This window comes from Rhinopithecus bieti, unplaced genomic scaffold (genome assembly GCF_001698545.2).
Source record: "Rhinopithecus bieti isolate Rb0 unplaced genomic scaffold, ASM169854v2 scaffold_56174, whole genome shotgun sequence".
In the NCBI taxonomy this organism is placed as follows: Eukaryota; Metazoa; Chordata; class Mammalia; order Primates; family Cercopithecidae; genus Rhinopithecus; species Rhinopithecus bieti.
The window spans coordinates 4,912,693-4,933,940 of NW_016824749.1; the positions used below are offsets into that span (position 1 = coordinate 4,912,693).

General features: G+C 53.8%; 1 protein-coding gene across 2 annotated transcripts in view; it reads left to right on the forward strand.

Moving 5' to 3' along the window:
• The first annotated feature begins 4,623 nt into the window (after positions 1 to 4,623).
• Positions 4,624 to 21,248, forward strand: part of ACSS1 (acyl-CoA synthetase short chain family member 1) — a 56,188-nt gene continuing 39,563 nt past the window's right edge. For both annotated transcript variants that reach the window (XM_017862551.1, XM_017862550.1), the window contains exons 1-2: positions 4,624 to 5,785; positions 15,340 to 15,436. In XM_017862551.1, the coding sequence (XP_017718040.1) occupies positions 5,455 to 5,785; positions 15,340 to 15,436 (428 nt within the window). In that variant the 5' untranslated portion in view covers positions 4,624 to 5,454. The remainder of the gene's footprint in view (positions 5,786 to 15,339; positions 15,437 to 21,248) is intronic.

A 21,248-nucleotide genomic window follows, 5' to 3' on the forward strand; every position in this document is an offset into this window, starting at 1 on the left:
GTTGCAGCCATATGGGATCCTCTAGCCCCCTGCTGAAGCAGATGTATGCGCAGACTCCACATACCTCATGATCACCCGGAATTCGTGGGCACATTGAGAAACATGAGCCCGAAGGGAAGGGAGCCCTGTCACCTTGTGAAGCTGCTACCAGGGCAGCCCTGGAGATATAGCTGAGAAAGCTCCTTATTTTTTCTTATGCAATTTTTTTTCTAATCCCCTTATCTATAGGCAAGCTTGCTTAAAAGAACTGCGGGTGGCCTGGGAACTTCAGGATGTTTCACCAATTACCAGAGGAAGATAAGGCCTGCACAAAACCAGAGCAAACCAGAACCAGTGGCCCCTGCCACCTTTAGATCATTGGCATGCCATTATAATGCTAAAGTCCCCACTCACAGAAGAGAATCGCTGCCACTTTCTGCACACATGTTGTATGAAGAGCATGTTCATGATCTGCACCTGCGTGTCTGAAGTTCCTCCCCACACAAGCTTACATAGCCCCTGCTCCATATCTAACCCTGTAACATTCCCCAGCTTCCCACTGCTCTGGAAGAAGCTGTCTTTAGAGCAAGCACTCTCTCCTTCTCCATGCCTGGCTGAGAATAAAACCTGCTTGCCCTTTTCCCCAATCTGGTGATCTTTCTTTGTAGCCGATGCAGAGTTGAGAAAGAACTCAGTGTACTGGTGACAAAGCCAATTCCAGACTCCCAGCATTTGGGTCCTGTACTTGCTCTGAGCTCTGTCATGCTCTTCTAAATTCTGTGTTTTGGTTTTACTATGCATTTCAGCTGTTTGAACAGTGTCTGTCCCTCCCCAATTTGAATTGTGACCTGCTTGCTTTCAGGGACCATAACTGGACCATCCTTTTCCAGCTGACAGCCCTCAGCTCTTGGTGGTGCACGTGGGAGAAGTTCACAGTTTCTTCTGAGTGTCATTGGAAAGAGGTGTGTGTGTGGGGTCACAGAGACAAATGAAGAGAACAGGAAGAGGGAGAGATGGAGGAAAGAAGAGGAAGGGAGGGCTTTACCAGCTCTTTGGAGAACACAGAGTGCACAGGGAATGGGTGGGGATCCGTTATCAGCCAAGACTGTTTCTCGAGCACCCGAGCACTGCGACTCTGGAGTAATGGGCATGGCAGGAGCTATGAAGGCAAATGGCGAAGGTGGTGTTGGTGGGCTCTCCCCTAAACCTGTTAAGTTAAGATGTTCTGGAGGCTATGGCTCTGCTACCTGCTAGCTGGTGGTCTCGGGTGAGCTCCTGTCCTCCTGCTCATTTTCACACATGTACAGTGAGGGCAAGAGCATTCACTGCTGTGGGTCGTAGGGTCAGTAGTCACAGCTGTGCTGGCATTTCTGGCCTAAACATCAGTCCCGAGACAGAAGCGAAGCCCGGATTCCCAAGACCCTACCTCCCAAGCCCTTCATGTGTCTGCAGCCCCAGCCTGACAGCATCCAGTGTTCCAAGGTGAGCTCTCCTGAAGCTGAGGCCACGGGCTTCTTGGGGAGAATATGTGACCAGCACTGCCCTGATAGCCTGTTGCCCTCTCAACACCTCTGAGGGCCTTCCGGGATGCAGGGCCAGGAGTGGGTGCAGTGGGGTGGAGTTCAACCTTGTGCTTGTTCTGTGAGAGTTGATGACTGGCTGCCAGGAGGGAGGCAATGGGGACGACCTTGGCCTGGGCTGTGACACTCAGAAGGAAGGTCTCAAGGCCACCTCTAGGTAACTCAGGAAGCAAGAAATGCAGTTCTGCACCACCTGGTTGGTTCTGACATGTTTGGTTCTGAAATGATCACTTCCTCTTATCCAACCAGAAAGAATGAGGTAGTATTTATTTTAAAACAGAGTTAGTTCTATGTACTTTTTTTTCATTGCAGTTGTAGAAGACTTTAGAAATGAAGGTAGTGGGAAGAAGGAGCCATCGCCGTGCACTCTCCACGGGGTGGCTGTCGGTGCCGGGCCCAGTCACAAGCAGCGTAGCTGGTGTCTCTTCTCTCACAGAGCTCCCTCCTGGTAGGAGGACTGGGAAGATAAACACAGAGCTAATAAGTAAGAGCCATGGAGAAAAATCAAGTCAGGGGTTGGGACTAGGGAATGAGGGCAGAGGTATAACTTTATGTAGGTGACAGGGAAGGAAGAGCTCTTGGATGAATGGATGTTTGAAGACACCTGAAGGAGGTGAGGGGGAGTCTCTGTGGACGTCTGGGTGGAGCATTCCAGGCAGAAGGGACAGCGTGTGGTGGTCATGAGGTGGAAGCCTGCCTGGTGATGGGAAGGACAGGAGGAGGTCAATGTGCTGGAGCCCCAGTGAGTGAGGGAGAGCAGAGGAAGAGGGGACGCTGGATCAGGAAGGGCAGCGCTTCTCTAACTTGAATGCACATGTGGCTCCCCTGGGGGCTTAAGATGCAGATTCTGAGGCAGCAGGTCTGAGATGGAGCCTGGCATTCTGCATTTCTGCAAAGTGTCCAACTGATGCTGCTGGCCCATGGACCACACATTGAGTAGTAAGGCTATGGCCTGTGGGCCAGGGAATGATGTGGCCTTTGTTTTAAGGAGACTGGGGAGCCCTTGGATTGCTCTAAGCTCCAGAGCAAGTTCCTCTGACTTTTGTTTAAAAGGAATTGCACTGCTGCTGGTTAGGCTGTCAGGGGCAAGGGTGAAAGCAATTTGAAGCCTACTGAGTAATCCTAAAAAGAGATGGGTGTGATTGGGATGGTGGCAGGAGAGGATGGTGATGGGGGAAGAGGTTAGTGCTGCAGGTGTTCTGAAGGTGAGCCACAGGATTTGCTGACAGGCTGCATGTGGAGTGTGAGGCGGAGGAATCTAGGATGACAAGGGTATGAGCCCAAACAGCAGGAAAATGCCATTTCCATTCACTGACACGGAAGATCCGTGTTGGGGGGAAGAATCCCAGGACTTGGTATGTTTCAGATGTGAATGAGACATTTGAATACAGGACTGAGATGTGGAGGAAAGGTCCAGGTGGGAGGTGTCAATATGAAAGTCAGAGATTAGAGAGCTGGTTGCTGTTTCCTAGGGGGCAGGGGAGAAAGGGGGATTTGAGGGCTGAGCGCCTGGGCACTTCAACACTTGGAGGGCAGAGAGAGGAAAGACACCCAGTACAGGGCACTGAGAGGCAGAGGTCAGTGAGTGAAAGAACCATGCATTTTTCAGCCTCAATTGTTGTATCAGTTACCTACTACTGAGTTACAAACCACCCCAAAATTTAGTGACTTAAAACAACAATGTATTCCTTCCACAATTCTGTAAGTGGACTGGGAGGTTCCTTTGCATCCTGGGCGTTATCTGGGGTGACTCATGAGGCTGCCTTGGCTGGAGCGGGAGCCTCCACACTGGCCTCGTTCCTGTCTGGGATTTGGTCCTGGCTGTGAATCCGGCAGCTTCATCCTCTCCCTTGGTCCCTTCCCCTGGAAGGCCAGCCCTGCTTCCTCACAGCTTGCAGCTGGGTTCCATGGGAGGACAAACTGGGGCTGCAGGGTCTCTCAGGGCCTCCACATGGAACTGTCAGAGCATCCCTCCCACCAGGTTGTACTGGCCAAAGCAATACAGCCAGCCAGGGTCCTCCTCTGGACAGAGCAGCATGCTATCACGTGCAGGTATGGGAAGGAAGAGTTGGTAGCCATCTATGTGACCACCTGCCACAGTTAAGAGCTTTCTCAATTTACAATTATCACTACTTACTGACCTCTGCCTCTCAGTGCCCTGTACTGGGTGTCTTTAATATTCTATTCAAACGGGAATTTAGGCCAAAGAGCTCCCCACTGGGGGCACTGGGGATTAGTCTTGCTCTTCCCTTAGCCAGTCGAATGCTCTTTAGTAAGCCCTTCTATTTGTTTGGGTTCCGTTTCCTCTTTTGTTCCACCTGGAGTTTAACAGTCGGTGGGGGTGGACAGCACTAGATAAGTTTTAAATTAAGTAGACTAGCCGGATGTCGTGGCACACGCTTGTAGTTCCAGATACTCAGGAGGCTGAGTCAGGAGGATCGCTTGAGCTCAGGAGTTCCAGGCTGTAGTGAGCTATGATGGGAACCACTGCACTCCAGCCTGGGCTACAGACCCTATCTCTAAAAAAGTATCATAAATAAATAAACAAAGGAGAAAATGCAGGTCAAGTGCGAGCACTGTGCAGGGCATGTGTTACGTAAGTAGATGTCACTGATTCTCTAGCCCTTAGGTACACTCCTGTCTTCTCTGGCAGACAGCAGCATTCCCCAGCAGGGGCTGGTGGCTGGCCCACGCAGAGGCTCCTCTAATGGCAGGCTCCCCTCCTCTGCAAGCCCTACAGCTCAAGGGAAGGAAACTTTCCCATCAGAAAGAACTCAAGAAACCAGTTTTCCAAAACCTCTCTTCCCCTGTGTTTACCCCTTTGTTAAGAATTTACTTCTTGGGTGTCGAAATATTTAAGAACTCGGTGGAGACCAGTTTTATACGTTTCCTTCTGTCCTTCCTGGCTCCACAGCTGCAAAAACATCACCCCCACTACTGAGCTTACTATGGGGCCACGCAAGGGTAGACGCTTGACAGACATTGTCTGATGTATTCCTTACTGCAGCTCCCCACCCCCGCCGTCCCCGCCCCCCAGGGAGGCATTACTTCCGTTTTCCCCAAAAGGAAAACGAGGCACCGAGTAGTTAAGGAACTTGCTCAAGGTCACATAATTTGAACTCAGGCCACAGATGCTGGAGCAACTGGAGAAAGTCCTCATCGCCCCATATCACCCACCACCGATCCTCAGCAGAACGTGACCCCCGCCAGGACGGAGGCCGGCAGCTGGGGGGCTGGAGCATGGGACCTCAGACCACGGACTCAAGCCCGCGCAGCCTCCCTGGGCTCCCCGCCAACCTCCTTCGCGGGCCGCTGAGAAGCCAGGGGAGGGGTTCACTCTCAGGGGCGCACAAAGTCACGAAAACCTTACTTCAGCCTCTCAGATGCGGCACTGACCGACCTATCGTCTTGGGACCCAACAGTGCGCTTGGGTGCACCAGCCTCCTTAACGTTGGTGCCAGCTCCCTCCCGCCTCCTTCCCATCCCAGAGGGGCCCCTCGCCCTGGGCCGCACGTGCCTCTGGCAGCTCGAAGAAGCTGTCGGGGCTTGCAGGAGAGCGCGCAAACTGAAACCAAAACAGGCCTACCCGAGGAACGTCCGGGTGGGACTGCAGACCCGCGGGAGCACAGCGCCTGGGCCAGAGCCTGGGAGCCTGGGCTCCGCCCCGCGCTCCCCTGCACCCCTTCCCCACGCTGCTCCCCTCTTCCTAAGCGTCTCCCCCTCTCCCGGGGAGGAGAAGAAGGGGTGGGACCGGGCGGGCTCCGGGAAGGGGCCCTGGAGGAATGGATGGTGGCCGAAGGGCGGAGCAGGGGCGGGGCTCGCGGAGACTCCAAGGGGCGCCCCGGGCGTGAGGCACCCACTCTGGGAGCACAGAGAACTCAGGTAGTCGGGCTAGATGGCGGCGCGCAGCCTGGGCCGCGGCGTCGGGAGGCTGCTGGGCAGCCTGCGAGGGCTCTCGGGGCAGCCCGCGCGGCCGCTGTGTCGGGTGAGCGCGCCGCGCAGGGCGGCCTCGGGACCCTCGGGCAGCGCCCCCGCAGTTGCTGCAGCCTCACAGGCCGGCTCGTACCCCGCCCTGAGTGCACAGGCAGCCCGGGAGCCGGCCGCCTTCTGGGGGCCTCTGGCGCGGGACACTCTAGTGTGGGACACCCCCTACCACACCATCTGGGACTGCGACTTCAGCACTGGCAAGATCGGCTGGTTCCTGGGAGGCCAGTTAAACGTCTCTGGTGAGTGGGCTTCGGGAGACCCAGGACGCCCCCAACTCTTGCGTCCAGAGGGAACTGGGAGCCTCTCGCCTGCGGCAGCCGTCCCTGGGCTGCGCGGATCGCACCCCTGCAGGGGCCCCTCCTCCGGTATTCCGTCCGCCCCGCCAGCTCTAAGCAGTGGCTCCACGTTACCCCGTCCCTCATCCCATCCGGCCCCAGATCCACGTGCCCAGCTCGGGCCGGTGCCCGCGGGGACCCGGCGGCCGCATGGGACGCCCCGCTGCTGGCCTTGCTCGGCGCGGCTCCTCGCTCTGCTGACTCCAGTGTTGCGTTACCGGGTGCATAGCGCCGCTGAGCCAGAGCCGGCGGGGAGCCGCGGGCTACACCCGAGCGCCCTGGAGTCGGGACTTTCCCGTTGCTATACCTGGGTGGACGGAAAAACAAAGCGGTGGCGGTTGTCACTGGGGGCTGCGGTGCCCGGGGATCAGCCTGAGGACAAGCCCTGCCCACATAAACAAACAGAGCTGTGGCGGGCGACCTGGGGAGGAGGAAACCCGGCGTGGCAGCTGGAACCAGTTATTTCCTCGCTGCCGGCCTGGGGCCTGTGGGCGGGAAGGAAGTAACAGCGGCCTCCGGGTTCTCGTTCTCGGCCTCAGAGAACTGCACCCCAGCGACCCAGGGCCTGCTTTGGACCCGCAGGGTCTGAGGTTCCGGGAAACCGGCCCCAGCAGCCGCGGGTGGTCAGTGGTCTGAAACTTGCTGAGCAGAGGCCGCTGGGCTGGGGGTCGTACACCGCACCCTCGCCCCCACCTAAGGCGCTGACTGGGCAGCGAGGGGGAAGCCCTGAACTGCAGGCAGGGCTGGCCACGCAGGGTGGGTGCCAAGTGCAGGGTGGGCCCTGGATGCAGGGTGGGCCTGGGTGTGGGGTCTGCGGGGAGGGCCTGGCAGACACGGTGTTGATCAGAGGGATACAGGCCAGAAGGGTGGCCATAACCAGCTTGCTGGATTTGGGAGTGTTTAAGAAAGGACTTGAGGGTCTTTATGGCAGGGTCACCAGGGCCCCATTTTCTCCAGCTCCTCCCTCAGTTATCCCTGTCGTTCTGCCCTGCTAGCCCTCAGTGTCCACATTGTGAGGATGGGGGCAGTCATGCTCAGAGGTTAGGCTGAGTGCTGCAAGGTATGCAGCAGACCCAGCTCTTACTGGTGACCCATAGGCAGTAGCGATTTTAGTTTAACTTCAGATATAGCCATACAGTTGTAGGTAGTGTCTTGTAGTTATTTTTCAAAGAAATTGAAAGGAACTTTGGACCTCCCCCCAATATTGTATATTACTTTGCTGGTTTAATTAAAATGAGTCACTTACTAGATAAGTGTTTTCTTTAACCTTGAGTCAGTAGCAAGTACCCTCTAACTACTGGGAAAAAAAACCAAACCCTTTGGTTTGCAGAGTTGGTGCAATGTGCCCTTGAAGGGGACTAGAGCAGCTTGCCCAAGGACAGAAATGGAAAGTGACCTGCTCTGGACTTGTGAGGCCAAGGTCATGGGGAACATTCACAGTTGGCCTGTGCACAGTTGCAGCCCCACTCAGATAAGAGAGTGGGGCGGACCTCCTGGGGCCAACAGCAAGGACCTTCTGAACCTCGCTGGGTCAGGATCAGGGTGTGGTCAGCAAGCACTCTTCTGTCTCCTTTTCCTTCACTTATTTCTCCTGATAATATGGCCTTTACGGCTACCTTAGCCAGAAATTGAGCTTCAGAAAACTAACTTGAAAAACAGCTTTTCAGCAACTTTCTCCCCGGGATGTGCATGCCCACCTGTTCATGGGTCAGCAATATCTCTTTCCTTTGCCGGTGTCTGCAAACCATAGTGGGGACAGTATGAAAAAGGGCCAGGCCAGGCTATGACTCCTCTGGGAGCCCCTAGAAAGTCATGGGATAGGTGAGAACACTTTGGCCTGATCTGTCAGCTGTGTGTGATAAAGTCAGATGCCTTGTTCCAAAGGAATATCACTCTTGAAGAAAACTTCACCTCACCCCTTCAAGAATACCAGTGGTTCTCCACGCATGGTCCTCAGACCAGCAGCATCAGCATTACCTGAGAACTTTTGAGAAACACAAATTCTGGAGCCCATCCTGGATATCTAGAATGAGAAACCCTGGGTGGGACCTGACACCTGTGTTTATAATGAGCCCTTCAGGTGCTCTAGAGGACACTCGGGCTTGAGAACCACTGGTCTGTAGGCCTCAAAACAGGGCAGATGAAGGCACTTCTGAAACAGAATTGGGATTAGTGCCCGGCCATGGCCCTGTTAAACAAACAGTAAGCAAACAATGGGCTGTGGATGGTGCAACACCGTTTCGTGGCTCCAGGTGTCTTTAGAATCAGGACTCGGGTTGATTTCTTGCTTTTCCTGTACTGCACTTTGCATGTTTCCTCATCTGTAAAACAAGAGCAGTATGTAACTTAATTATGTCCTAGTTACTATCGATGCACATCAAACTACCCCTAAACTTAGTGGTACAAGATAACAACAATTTTATATTCCTTGCAGAGTCTGTGGGTCAGGACTTTGGACAGGGGCCAGATGGGGATGACTTGTGTCAAAGGGCGAAATTCCGACAAATTTAGTTTAAAGATCTTACTTCACTTTTTTCGTGATTATAGAATTGGGAAACACCTAATTCCATAAAACAGAATGAATGTTTGATGAGTTGAGCAGAGAAGGATGGTTTTATAGACAGAAGGGTCTGAAGAATGCAGACACAGAGAACAAAAAGTGGACTGGTTATTTCAAAGCTACTTTTGCTGTAAAGGTGAAAGTGGAAGGAGCTCCCGTATCACGCCAGCTTGTTTGGAGATTTAGCTATCTCTCACTTTCCTTGTTTCTTAGAAGGCTGGATAAACAACTTAGTTTCCATTTGGTGACACGGCACTTTAGCAAGAGTGACTCCATTTTTATGTGATCTATTGGGCCTGGTGCAGCTTAGTCCAGATAAGTGGCCTCCTATACATTTTATTTAATACTTGCTTCTGCTCCTCAATGTCTGAGGTTGGAGTCATCTGCCTGTTTCGCACTCCCAAGTCTGGGGCCTGGTTTGGGACAACTTGCAGGCTGACTTCAGCCAGACCTGTGACCCAAAGCACCTCCTGGGGCTTGTAACAGCGTGGTGGCTGGGCCCAGGCAATGTCCGGCAACCAGAGGTCCAAGAGACCAGCACAGACACTATTAGGCATCTTCTGACCTGGGGAAGGGGACCCGACTCTTTGCACCTGTTTTGTTATCCATTAGAGTATCTATCAGCACACATATCCCAGGGCTGTTAGAATGAAATAAGAAAACGCTTGTAAGGCACTCAGCACTTTCTTAACACGTTATACATCCCCAATCACTGGCCATTTGTTATTTATTAATGAAGCATGTGGGGAGGCTGTGACCTTGTGCTTGGCCTTCAGCAGTGCTGCTGAGAGAGCTGAGCTTCATTTGAACTGGACCACATGAGCTTGCATCTGATCAGTCTGGGATAGGTGGGGAATAGGCTTTGGAGAGCATGCAGGTGGCTGAGGTGGCTTTCAAAACACCACAGTATCCTGCCCATCCCACAACTCTAATAGCCAGACGAGGTTATGGTGTCTGAGGCCCACCGGGCAGGATAGACAGAGTGTCTGTGCCCTTCTGTGACTTACTTCTGTTGTGTAAAACTGCCTTGCAGAAGGTTCTTTGGGGAGCCAGGTTCTAAAAGGGATTCTTTCCCACCTGTGAAATTTGGCTCTGTTCTTTGTAGGGCTCTGCAGCTGTTTTTGCCCTGTGGCATATCAACTCAAGATGTCAGGAAGTTGTAAATGCAGAACCAGAGGGTAATGACATGTGTTACTTTCAAAACACACAGCTAAGCTCTATTTTTTAAACCCCCAATTTTAAGTGATGTTTTTCAGTGTGTGTACTCTTAAGCAAGAGTATAAAAATCCTCTTTGTAACCAAGCATTGAGCACTGGGAAATTTCTTGGATGCTTTTTGGAGATTAATTGCAGGAATAGAGGCCCTTTTGCTGTAGTTCCTCTCTGTTGGCTGTAGTTTCCTCTCTGTGGCATGCCTCCAATAGTTCAGAAGGCAGGACACTGACGGCAGCAAGACGCTGTGTGCCTGTGCTTCATTTTCCTCCTAGTCACTCCAGTGATTCAAGTAACTTTTTAAAGGTTTTTCAGGTAACTCTACATGAAAAAGGAGCCCTAATCTTAGGAGGACGGTCCTCCCAAGGAATCCAAGTCCTCCCCAGCTGTCAGGGGCACAACTTATTTTAAATAACAGATGCTTTGGGAAAATTTTCCAAAACAATTTTTGTGACTGACGTAATATCTCAAAGCGTGCCAGGGAAGACTGCTATTAAAAGAAAGTCCATTGTGGGCCAGGGGCCGGGGCTCATGCCTGGAATCCCAGTACTTTGGGAGGCTGAGGTGAGCAGATCGCTTGAGCTCAGGAGTTTGTGACCAGCCTCGCAACATAGTGAGACCCCCATCTCTTAAAAAAAAAAATTAGCCAAGCATGGTGGTGCACACCTGTAGTCCCAATTACTTGGAAGGCTGAGGTGAGAGGATCCCTTGAGCCCAGGAGGTGGAGGTTGCAGTGAGCTGAGATCACGCCACTGCACTCCAGCCTGGGCAACAGAGTGAGACCCTGTCTCCAAAAAGAAAAAGCCCATTGTGAATAGTAACTCCCTATTCAAATTGAATTTCCGTACGCTGGGTTCCACTTTCAGTTAGGGTGTGTGAGTGTGAGGGATGTATTTCAATAACCAACAAGAGTACTTGAAGATTCCTACGTGTATGTCAGGTTTATAATGGAAATGCCAATACTCTTGTAATGCTTTTTAAACAAAATACCAAACCCCTGCTCCAGCCATGGGCATTGGCTGACTGCCTCCAGCTGTGTGAGGCCCTGGGCGTCTGTGAGTGCGATGGAGCGCCCTGGCGGGACGGCCCTCTGCTCTGCATGGGTTGTCGCATCCTCATGACACCAATGTGAAGCGGTTGGTGGTCCCATTGCACAAATGTGGAAATAAAGGCTCTAGTTCATGTACAGCAATGAATAATCCAGAAAATGCTCAATACCATAAAGCCCACATTCTAATGAGGAGGTGAACCATAAGTCAGGAAATGAGTAAGTCCACACTGGGCTGGGCAGGGAATTGTGATGTAATTCCCAACCCTGGTCCCCATGATAAAGGAATCTTAGGGACACGGTCCCTGCCCTTAGGGAGTGGCATCGTGTCCCATAGTGGGGACCACTGGACAGCATGGGGCAGTGTGAAATGGTGTGGGCCACTGACAGGGGAAGTACAGGTCATCATGTGCTGGGAAACTTGGGAAAGGCTGGAAATAGGAAGTGGAGTTTCAGCTATACCTTAAATTGCCATAGGTCCTTGCCCGTCTCTTTTTGGAAATGCTGAGAAATGGAATTTTCTTGTCCCACTGCCCAGTTCTTTGGGCAGATTTTTAAAAAATTTTCTTTTCCTCCTTCCTCTCTTCCCCTCTTCCTTCCTCCTTTCCGTCCTTCCTCACCTTCTTACCTTCTTCCTCCCCCTCCCTTCCGCCTTTTCATCCTGAAATTGAAGCACCAGCAGGAACCATAACTATGTGCGAAGAGCTATGTGCACGTGGGTGTTAGGGCCACTGTCTCCCCAAACCCCGCATGGAGCTTTCTCCAGGTGCTTGTGTGGTCTGGGCATCAGCCATGGTGGCTAGAACAAAGACGGGGGAAGGGTTATTCTGTTTGTCTTCCTGGGGACACCTTGACTCCATCAGACCCACAGTCAGCAATAATCCAATGGCACCTAATCCTTCCAGTCCCACCCGGACCAAGGATCATTATACCCACTCCAAGGATTAGGAAATGGGGTTGGATTAAATGATACATGCATTGTCTGTGGTTAGTGAGTGGCTGGACAGGGGCTGGACTTTGGACCCTGAGTTTTTAGTGATGACTCCAGGCTGCTAGCCAGTGGCTCACGAGGCTGGCAAGTGTGTGTAATCACCCCTGTCCCAGAGGAAAAAGAAAACCACTGGAAATCTGGCATCTGCATAGAAAGTGGACGTGCATGTAGGTCCACGTGCACACATCGTCAGTCGGGTCCCAGGACCAGCAGCGGTTGCATCACTAGGATCTTGTTAGAAATGCAGAGGTGCAGAGCGGGGGCGGGGCACACCAGCTGCAGCTAACACACCCTCTGGGGATTTCTGATGCCATTCAAGGTTGAGAAGTGCCGATTTGGGCCCAAAAAGAGAGCGTCTTCTACTTGAGGGATGAAGCCACAAAGACAAGGAGAGGACTGCTCCCTCCCTTGGGTGTGAGGGGACCACCTGTCGCCAGTTACACCCCAATAGGACCCTTTGGCTCGAGGACGCAAGTGGTCTGTTTCTCGGCTCTGTGCTCTGGACTAGGCTACCTAAACCTAGACCTGAGCAGGACACTCGGCCGGCGCCCTAGGGAGCGCAGCAGGCAGCGAGCGTCTGGAAGAGTTGGGGGGTGCACAGGGTCCCGGACAGTGAGGTGCTCGGGAGAGTGAGTGCGTTGGGCTGAGACCTGCAGTGTGGGTGTGAGGAGGGCACAGCGCCCCAGGCAGGGAGAAGCCACAGCAAAGGCCCCAGGGCAGGCGAGCTCACCAGATGTGGCCTGGCCAGCAGGGACAGGCAGGTCATTGGGGCCTTGGCGGCCACTTTTTGAGCACCTTCTGCATGTGGTGAGGCTCCTGGGGGACACTGTGTTTGGGGCTCCGTTCTGATCTGCTGGACTCAGGCCACCTGTCAGTCCTGGAAAGATAGGGACACATGGCTTATCTCACGGGCCACCCAGCCGCACCTGGGTGCTGTCCATCCTGGGGCTGGCCTGCCCCTCTCCACCTTCCTTAGCTCTGCCTTCCTGCTTGGTATAAAATGGTGCAGGATGTCATGCTGGGCTGGGAGGCTGTGAGGGCCTGTTTGAAGTCAGGCAGTCACTCTCTCTGAGAGAAGTGTCCTGGTGCCCTGGCTGCTGTGGGAGCAGGTGAAGCGATGAGATGAATGCCAAGGCGAAGTGTCCAGCGTGGTTCCAGCCCTTCCTGCTTAGTCCTGGCTGGGGTCTTGGGCAGGTCACTGTGCCATTCAGAGGCATTTTCTCATCTACGCCTGGGCAGGCCACTCTTCTGGGGGGCTCCAGGGTCAAATTTGGAGTGGAGCAAGTGTGTCAGGCAGAGCTGTTCAGATATGAGAGTGGGTTCACATCTCCTGGGGCTTCTTATGAGGCTGGTTGGGACACAGCATGTCTGGGTGGGACTGACGGTTTGCATTTGTGACCAGCTCCCGGGGGGTATGGCGGGTGCAGACAATGTCTAACCTCAGCTGGGCATTCCCAGGCTTGTCATAGCTGCCCAGAGTCACTGGAGGTGACAGGCAGGCAGCGGGGTATAGGACCCTCTATGGAGGGATGATCTGCTGATTGTTCAGAAGCCAGAAGTCCATCGCTTTCATGTGAAATCTCTTGATTTGTAAATATTGGACTGGATTCGCACACACACGCCCGCACACCCTGGTCAGGGTGCTTAGCATATCTGTATGCCGGACTCAGCCTAGGGACCACGTTGGCTAATATCTGCTGTACCTGTGTTTTAATTTTCTCCCTGGCAGTTGTGTTGTTTTTCCATCTCCTTCAGGGTTTACATGTTCCTCTTGCCTGCCTGAATTGGCCTCACTATTCTTATCAATTGTTCTGCCTCCCCCGTCTGTAAGACCAAGCCTGATTCTTCCCTCCTCCCCTCTTCCCCCACTACTGGCAAAGCTTGCTTCCCTCCCACTTGTTGCATAGAGCAGTTCTCCACTGCCTGGTGAAGAATTGGACTGTTATCAGGTGACTTTGGAGGGTAGGATGGTGGGACAGACTGTGGAGCCAATCTGCCTGCGTTGAATCCAGCTCCGCCTCTGTGTGACCTTGGGAAGGCAGGTTAACTTCTCAGGACCTCTGTTTTCCCATCCGTAATGGGAGATGCTGGTGGTGCCGGCGCACTGTCTCCGTGGAGGCTCTTGCAGTAATTATTGTTTAAGCCCCAGGCTGCTCTTAACTTCCTAGGGTTTGCCTCCCCAGGGTAAATTCAGCTCCATTTCCCTGTTTGGACAAGTGTTATGAGCTTGCCACCACCGACCTTGTGTGTTTGGTCACTTTGCATGTTTCTTACGTTTGCATCTGTCTCCTGCACCCATGACAGGGGTTTCGAATCTGCCCTGGTATTTCCCTCAGTGCTCAGCATGGTGCCTTGATCAGGATTGGCAACCAGGACTGGTTGGATTAAACCATCTCAGGGTTGTATGCTCCTTCTCTTTGCTCCTAAGAGACTACCCAACACCCAGCAAAACATTGTGGGGTTAATGCTGCACTTGGCGTGACCACAGTGAACAGAGGTTAGTGTGCCCACTCCCCCAACACACACAGAGATGTCGGGTTCCTTGTGTAAATTCCGGTCTGCCACTGAGCCCCTTCTTAGTTTGTCTTCTTGTTTTTATTTTCTTCTATTTTGGGGGCATTTCTTCTCTTTTATTTTTCTGTTAATAGTAGTTCAAAGAACTTTCCTGTGTCTGTTGCTAGTATTAATAATTTTTTCCTGGCATCTGTCTTCATTTATTACATTTTTTGAGGTGTAATTTACAAACAGGATACAGGGGTGACCCTGAAAGACCAGGTGGGCAGGTGCTGCTGCCCCCAAAGCCAATCATGGGGCTCGTGTCCCTGCATACCCGGGGACCCACCGATGGGCCAGTGAGTGAAGAGAGCTGGCTTGAGGGTTGTCAGAAGGGGCTCAGCTTTGGAATCTAGTGAGTAGTGACCAGCCTGCTGGCGGAGGAGCCCGTGCTGCTAATCCTCAGTCTCACAGTGTGCCGGTGTGCCGCAGAGCTGACTGTTTCTGCCGGAGGGTCATGTGTGGGAGCTTGAGTAATGGAGAGGGAGGGAGCTGAGCCTTCTGCAAAACCAGGAGGACATTTCCCCATCATGAGCCACTTCTTGGAACAAGGCTGGTTTACTGGGTACTGGTGGAACACATGAGGGATTTGGGTCCTCATCCCTTCCTGCACCTTTAACCTTAGGGGCAAGACAGCACTGGGCAGATGGGAACTGCAGGAGCCAAGCCCTGAAACAGGAATGACCTGTTTGCACTGAGTGTTCTTTCCAACAGCTCAGGCTGCACTGCCCACCCCTGGCTGCACATCAGAACCAACCATGGTGTCTTTGAGGCTTTGAAGGCCCAGGGCCCATTGGGTAGGGTCTCTAGGGGTGGCCCAGGAGATGCCAATATGCAGCCAGGGTTGGGTCCACTGGTGTGAAGCAACCACTTCAGAATATTTGCAGGACATCACCTTATACCTCTGAGATGATGTTTGTTCAGCGTTCTCCTTGCAAGGGGGTAGAAACATCATCACTGATGAGGACAGGGTCCCTGTCAGTGGGAGAAGAGAGAACCACAGCAAACTAGACCTTCACTCCAATCCCTCACCCTGGCCAAATTCTCACTCCAAAAGCACCAAGTGTAACATCTGCAAACCCTCTTTTTGTACAGTCAACTGCTTGGACCAGCATGTTCGGAAGTCCCCCGAGAGCGTTGCGTTGATCTGGGAGCGCGATGAGCCTGGAACGGAAGTGAGGATCACCTACAGGTACTGTGTGCCCTCGAATGTTCAAGGTGCAAGGGAGGCACCCAGCCTGGTCCTGTGTACTGAGTCTGGCTGTCAGGGAGGGGCTGTGTGAGTCTCAAGGAGTGCATTTTGGCTTCGCAAATGCTCTCTTATCCAGGAAAAGTAAACGTGAACGCAAGCAGAATGAAACATAGTAAAAGCCGGTCTAGCCTGCCTGGCCACACTCTCAGTGCCTTGTGAGGGTGGGACAATAAATAAAATTGTCTTTAGAAGAGTTATTTTGTTTTTAAGCTGATCTTTTTAGTCTCTGATTCCTTAAGCAGATTCTATGTGCCCAGCATGTTTCAGATGCTGTGTGCGTTGGGGGGTTTGCACTGGTCTTCCCCAAGCTGCTTCCTGTAAGAGCTGCTATGTCGGTGCAGCACCTTTGTTCTCCATGCAAACCCCCTTTGCCTGAGGCTTACCTTACCCTTACAGAGATGCCTCAGGCCCACTGTGCCCCTAAACTGTGAGTTCCTAAGTCCCCATCACACACAATCATCCAGCGTGATACTCTCCTGGGGGCAGCTCCAGGGTCTTCTTGTCCAATTACTTAGCAGGTCTTCACTGGGTGCCTTCGTGTCGATATGGGCTGGGGTATGTTGCAGTAACAAACAATCCCCAGGCACATGGCAGAGCACGGCTGGGTGGCCACTGTGAGCTGAATAGTCTGGAAGGCCTCTTGGAGGAGGCAATGTTTCAGCTGAGGTCCTATGGGCCAAGAGGAGCAGTCCTGAGGAGACAGGGGCAGACCTGGTCCAGGGGTCCCAGAAGTAGAAGGAAGGTGCATGTGGCTGGGACACGGGAGCGAGGGAACGTGGAGGAGGAGCATTCCGACAGGCAGGTCCACACTAGGCAGCCTGAGAGCGGTAGTCACTGCCCTGCCACTCGGGTGACGTGGGGGCGAAGGGGCACTTGTAGTTTCCTGTTTGTTTCTTGAACTCCAATTTTATCACAAACCTGCTAAAACTGCACTCACGCCAACTATTGGATGCAGACAAGTGATGCTAGTGGATCTGCTGCGGCTCCCAGTGGGCCCTGTCCTGCTTGTTCCTCCCCTCAGCCCCCAGGAGCCCTCAGGCATAGCCTCCACCAGCCTGGGCCAGGGCTCCTTTGCTGACCCGTCTCCCCACCGGTCAGACTTACAGCCTATATAGCATGCATTTCTTATCTCTAGTCCCTGGTTGCAGATGCCATGTGGCCCACAGGCCAGCAGCATTCTGCTGCCCGGGAGCCTCGGGCCCCAGTGGACAACTAAGCGGCCCCCGAGGTGGCCCCTGCACACTGGAGTGCAGGGGCTCTGAAGACCCAAGCTGCTGCAGCCGCCCCTCGCCATGGTGGGCCCAGCTCCATTTGCCTGTGAACAAATCCCCTTCTGAGAAGGAACTTGAGGCTGCTGCCCCGGCAGTTGTTCTTCAGTAAAAGATGAAATCCTTCTGTTGGGGGTCGGGGGTTAAGGAGCTGCGCCTGGAGGTCCGGCAGGGCGGGCCCAGCCATGGCACTCCCCGAAGGGCTGGTTTCCCTCCATCAGTCTCTCAGGTGTGCCTGATCCCTGGGGCAGGCGGGCCGTGTGCGATGCCCCCTCAGCTGGATGCCCGTGGGTGCACTGAGTGCATGCTAGGCAGCGGTTCGGTCTGTGAGTGGGGCTGGAGCCCTGTGGAGATGTGTGGTTAAACATAAACCATGTGAGAATTCTCAGGACTGCAGCCAGCCTGTGAAAACTAAGGACAGCTTCAGGTCCATGGCACTGAAATGGCCCTGGCAAAGTACTTATTACCCTGTCTCCAAAAATAAACAGGGGCCGGTCGCAGTGGCTCACGCCTATAATCCCAGCACTTTGGGACGGTGAGGTGGGCGGATCACTTGAGGTCAAGAGTTTGAGACCAACTTGGCCAACATGGTGAAACCCCATCTGTACTAAAAATACCAAAATTAGTTGGGTGTGGTGATGTGTGCCTGTAGTCCCAGCTACTTGGAAGGCTGAAGCAGGAGAACCGTTTGAACCCGGGAGGTGGATGTTGCAGTGAGCCAAGACTGTGCCACTGCACTCCATCCTGGGTGACAGAGCCAGACTCCATCTCAAAAAATAAATAAATAAATAAAAAAAAACAGACTTCTTCCAAAATGGTTTTGCAGACTTTAGCCAGGCTTAATACGAGGTGACCATTTCTGTTTACTGTTTGAGTGAAAAGTGTTACCTGTAATTGCAGCTAGTATTTGAGGGATGTGAGTTCCTTATTGTCCTGGTCATGTTAAGTTTTTGATGTGAGGTTTTCTTCTTCCTTTCTCTGAGGGAAGCCCCCAGACATTGGTGCTGGTTGTCCTCCCAGCAGACATATCACTGCCACCGAACACAGTGCTTTCCTGCCCATGGGCCTCGTGCCACAGCCCTTAAGGTGTGTAGGAGGGTTGCAGGCCTCTTCGGCTGGAAGATCAATGTACAGACTAGCAGCCTGGGCCTGTTAAAGAAACCCCTTGGGACTGGTAGAGATTGGGATGCCGGTGGCAATGCAGGAAGCTTGCAGGCAGTGAGGAAGTCTGTGTGTTACAATCCCAGGTGAGCTGGCAAAGGAAACCTCCTGACTCTGACCCCCACCGTGACCTTAGGCACAGGTGACGCTGGGTCAGCACAGGCAGATGCAGCCCTGGGACGGGTGCCCATGGCCTTTACCCTGCAAGTGCAGGATTTGCAGTCCCTGCTTCCCCAGGTCCTCGGGGGTGCAGGGTCTGCAGAAAGAGGCACAATCTAGCTCTAGTTCGGTACCATCTTGCTGCTGGCCTGTGCCCTTGTGTGGCTCCCTAATCTCCCCGGGTGTGACTTTCCCATCTGTACACCCAGGGTAATTGTCACAATGGAGATGACTGTAAAGTAGGCATAGGGAGATGACAGCTCGAACGCACTAGCAAGTAAGAATAGCCGTGATGATGATGTAGCTGCTATTTATTGAGTACTCACTGGATTCCAGAGCTGTTTTCAGCATTGTAACTGGGCAGCGACATTGGGCCTCGTGCTAGCTGGCTGCAGGGCTCTGGAAGGAGGAGCCCCTCCCCTGCCACGGGTTTACCCCGCTTCCTCCTTCATAACTGCAGCACTCACTTCCCACTGGGAGGTGAAGGGCTCAGCCTGGGACATCTGCACCCATCTCCCAGGGTAGTCTGCCACCCAATTCCAGGTCCCAGCTCCATTTCCAGCCTTCCTCTGCCCAGCCCCAGCTGAGGCAGCCCTTCTCCCCTGGTGAAGCAGCAGGCTGAAAGCCCAGAGCTGCCTGCCAGAGGCTGTGGGCTTTGTGGCCCTGAGGCTGTGGGGCCAGGCAGCACTCTGGGAGGGCAGCGGCTCTTTTTGGCTGTTTACCTGCACTTCTCCAGCAGGTGCCCATTTTATTTTATTTTATTTATTTATTTTTGAGACAGGGGCTCAAAAATGTCACCCAGGCTGGAGTGTAGTGGTGCTGTCACAACTCACTGTAGCCTCAATCTCCTGGGCTCAAGTGATTCTTCTGCCTCAGCCTCCCGGTAGCTGGGACTACAGGTGTGTGCCACCAAGCCTGGCTAAGCTTTTTATTTTTTGTAGAGATGGGATCTCGCTATGCTGCCCAGGTGGGTCTGGAACTCCTGGGTTGGAGTGATCTGCCCACCATGGCCTCCCAAGTACTGGGATTCCAGGCATGAGCCAACGCACCCAGCCGGTGCCTGTTTTAGAAGACTGTCTTTCACACTGTAGTTCGCATGGGCAGGTTCTAGAGACCCTTGGGGGTGGTCATGTGGAGAAATGCAAATTCCTCTCTTTCAGGAAAGCGGTGGCCCAGGTAGATGAACGAGGCTTTGAGATGGCTGCTGCCTAGCTGGTGTGTTTCTCCCTGCCTGGAGCCTGGAGTCTGGGGTCTGGGCCAGGAATTTCCAGGCTAGGGCTGGACTCCAGGTGCAGGAAGCAGCCTGAGGCCCTGTGCAGGTCCAGATCTTCTCAGTCAGCACGGTGTGCCCCCACACAGAGGAGAGACCGGACTGTGGGTGCCAGGCTGGGGATGCCTGCAGAGGCTCCAAATCAGTGAACCTCTTCTCTGAGGGTCTCTGTAGGGGCGTGTGAACTTGAACTTGAATTTAAATGAGAGCATCTTAAGCCAGAGGACCAGGTTTTAGCTCTGGCTTGTCCTATGGCCTCAGACCCATCCCTCTGGGCTTTAGTGTCCTCATCTGTAAAAGGAGGGATTCGATGGCCCCAGTGTTCCAGCCCTGGCAGGCGTGCATGAAACACGGAGGGGCAGAACTGGGCCCTGAGTCTGCGAGGAAGCACAGTCATTGTGTGCCACTCCGGGAGCTGTTGCCCTGTGGAAACTCCCGCTGGTGGGAGTAATTTCTGTGACTGTTATTTCCCGGCCTTTTTATTGGGCAGGGTCCTGCAGAGTGAGAAACCCCTGACCAGAGGAGCAGAGGGGATGTCAGGCCTCCCCCAACCCCAGCTGCCTCAGAGTCCCAGGGGATTGAGGGAAGGCTTTCTCCGTGGGTGTGCTGGGCTGGGCATGGGGCTTTACTGCGAATCTGTGCAACCTGGCACCTGACACGGAGGCCCACAGGGCTGTGCATGACAGGGCCTGTCTGTTCACCCTAGGGAGAGGGAGCTGCCACACACTATAGCTGAGGTGGGCAGGGACTGAGCCTGGGGCCATCTCTCTGAGAGGCTTGTTTCTGTTGTCTGCCCTGGATATCTTCAAACACAGCCATCTGGGGGGTCACAGAAGTGGCTGGTCCCTTGGGGGGAGTAGGAAGCAGGAAGTCCTGTCATAGACACTTAGTTGAAGAAGGCTTTGTGGAGGGTTGAGTTTTGAGAGGCAGAGGAAGGGGAAGTGTGATGAGGGCAGGAGTGGGGGACTGGTGAGGACACCGCAGGGGGAGGGGCCAAGGTCTGGGAACTGGTGGAGGCGGGAGGCTGTGCCCTGCCTGCCTTGACCCTGGCAGGGGGAGGGGCCAGAGCCTTGGACCTGGTGGAGGCAGGAGGCTGTGCTTTATCCACCCTGACCCTGGCTGTGGACCTAGAGCCTGTTGCTCCACCTCTCCCACCCTTGGTTTTCGCATTTGCAAAATGCAGTCACACTTCTCCTCCACTGGGCTGCTGGGGGTGGAGAGGGACACGTGGGATGAAAACCAGAGGGGTGTCTGGAAGATGAGGGTCCGTTGCAGCTGCAGGTTGGGGCCAGGTGAAGGAAGGCCAGCAGAGGGTTTCAGATTTGAAGAAGGGCAAGACATGGGTGGCCCCGTGGCTGCTGGGGCTGAGAGTGGGTGGGTGGTGATTTCAGGGGTGACGGTACTCAGTGGGACTTTGCCTGGGAGGACACGTGCTTCAGCTAAAATGTGCCCCTTCCCTATGTCCCTAGTGGGTGACCCTTGCCCTTTGCTCTTCTGCTCACCCCCCAAGTTAATTACCCTAGTGAGCACACTCCCTTATGAAAACATCAGGGCAGCTGGGGGAGGATCCTAACTCACGGGAGGCTGTGGGGGAACAGCCTCGCTGACCCGTGTGTGACACAGCGGCTATCGTGGAAGGCAAACTCCGTGTGGTCTGTGGGGCTCCCAGGGCGGGTGAGGTGTGGAGTCCCGGCCTAGCTGCCCCACCTGAGAGGAGGGAGCCCAGGCAGCCTCTGAGACTCGGGCTGGGACGCTTGGTCTGGAATCTGCATGCTAGAGCCAGAATCTGATAGGAACCCATGTTACTTGGGACGGACTGTTTTTAAAGCAGCATCCACCTTTCCTCCAGCCCTGGGCTGCAGCTGCTGCCGCTGGAATATTTGGGGTCTTCCTA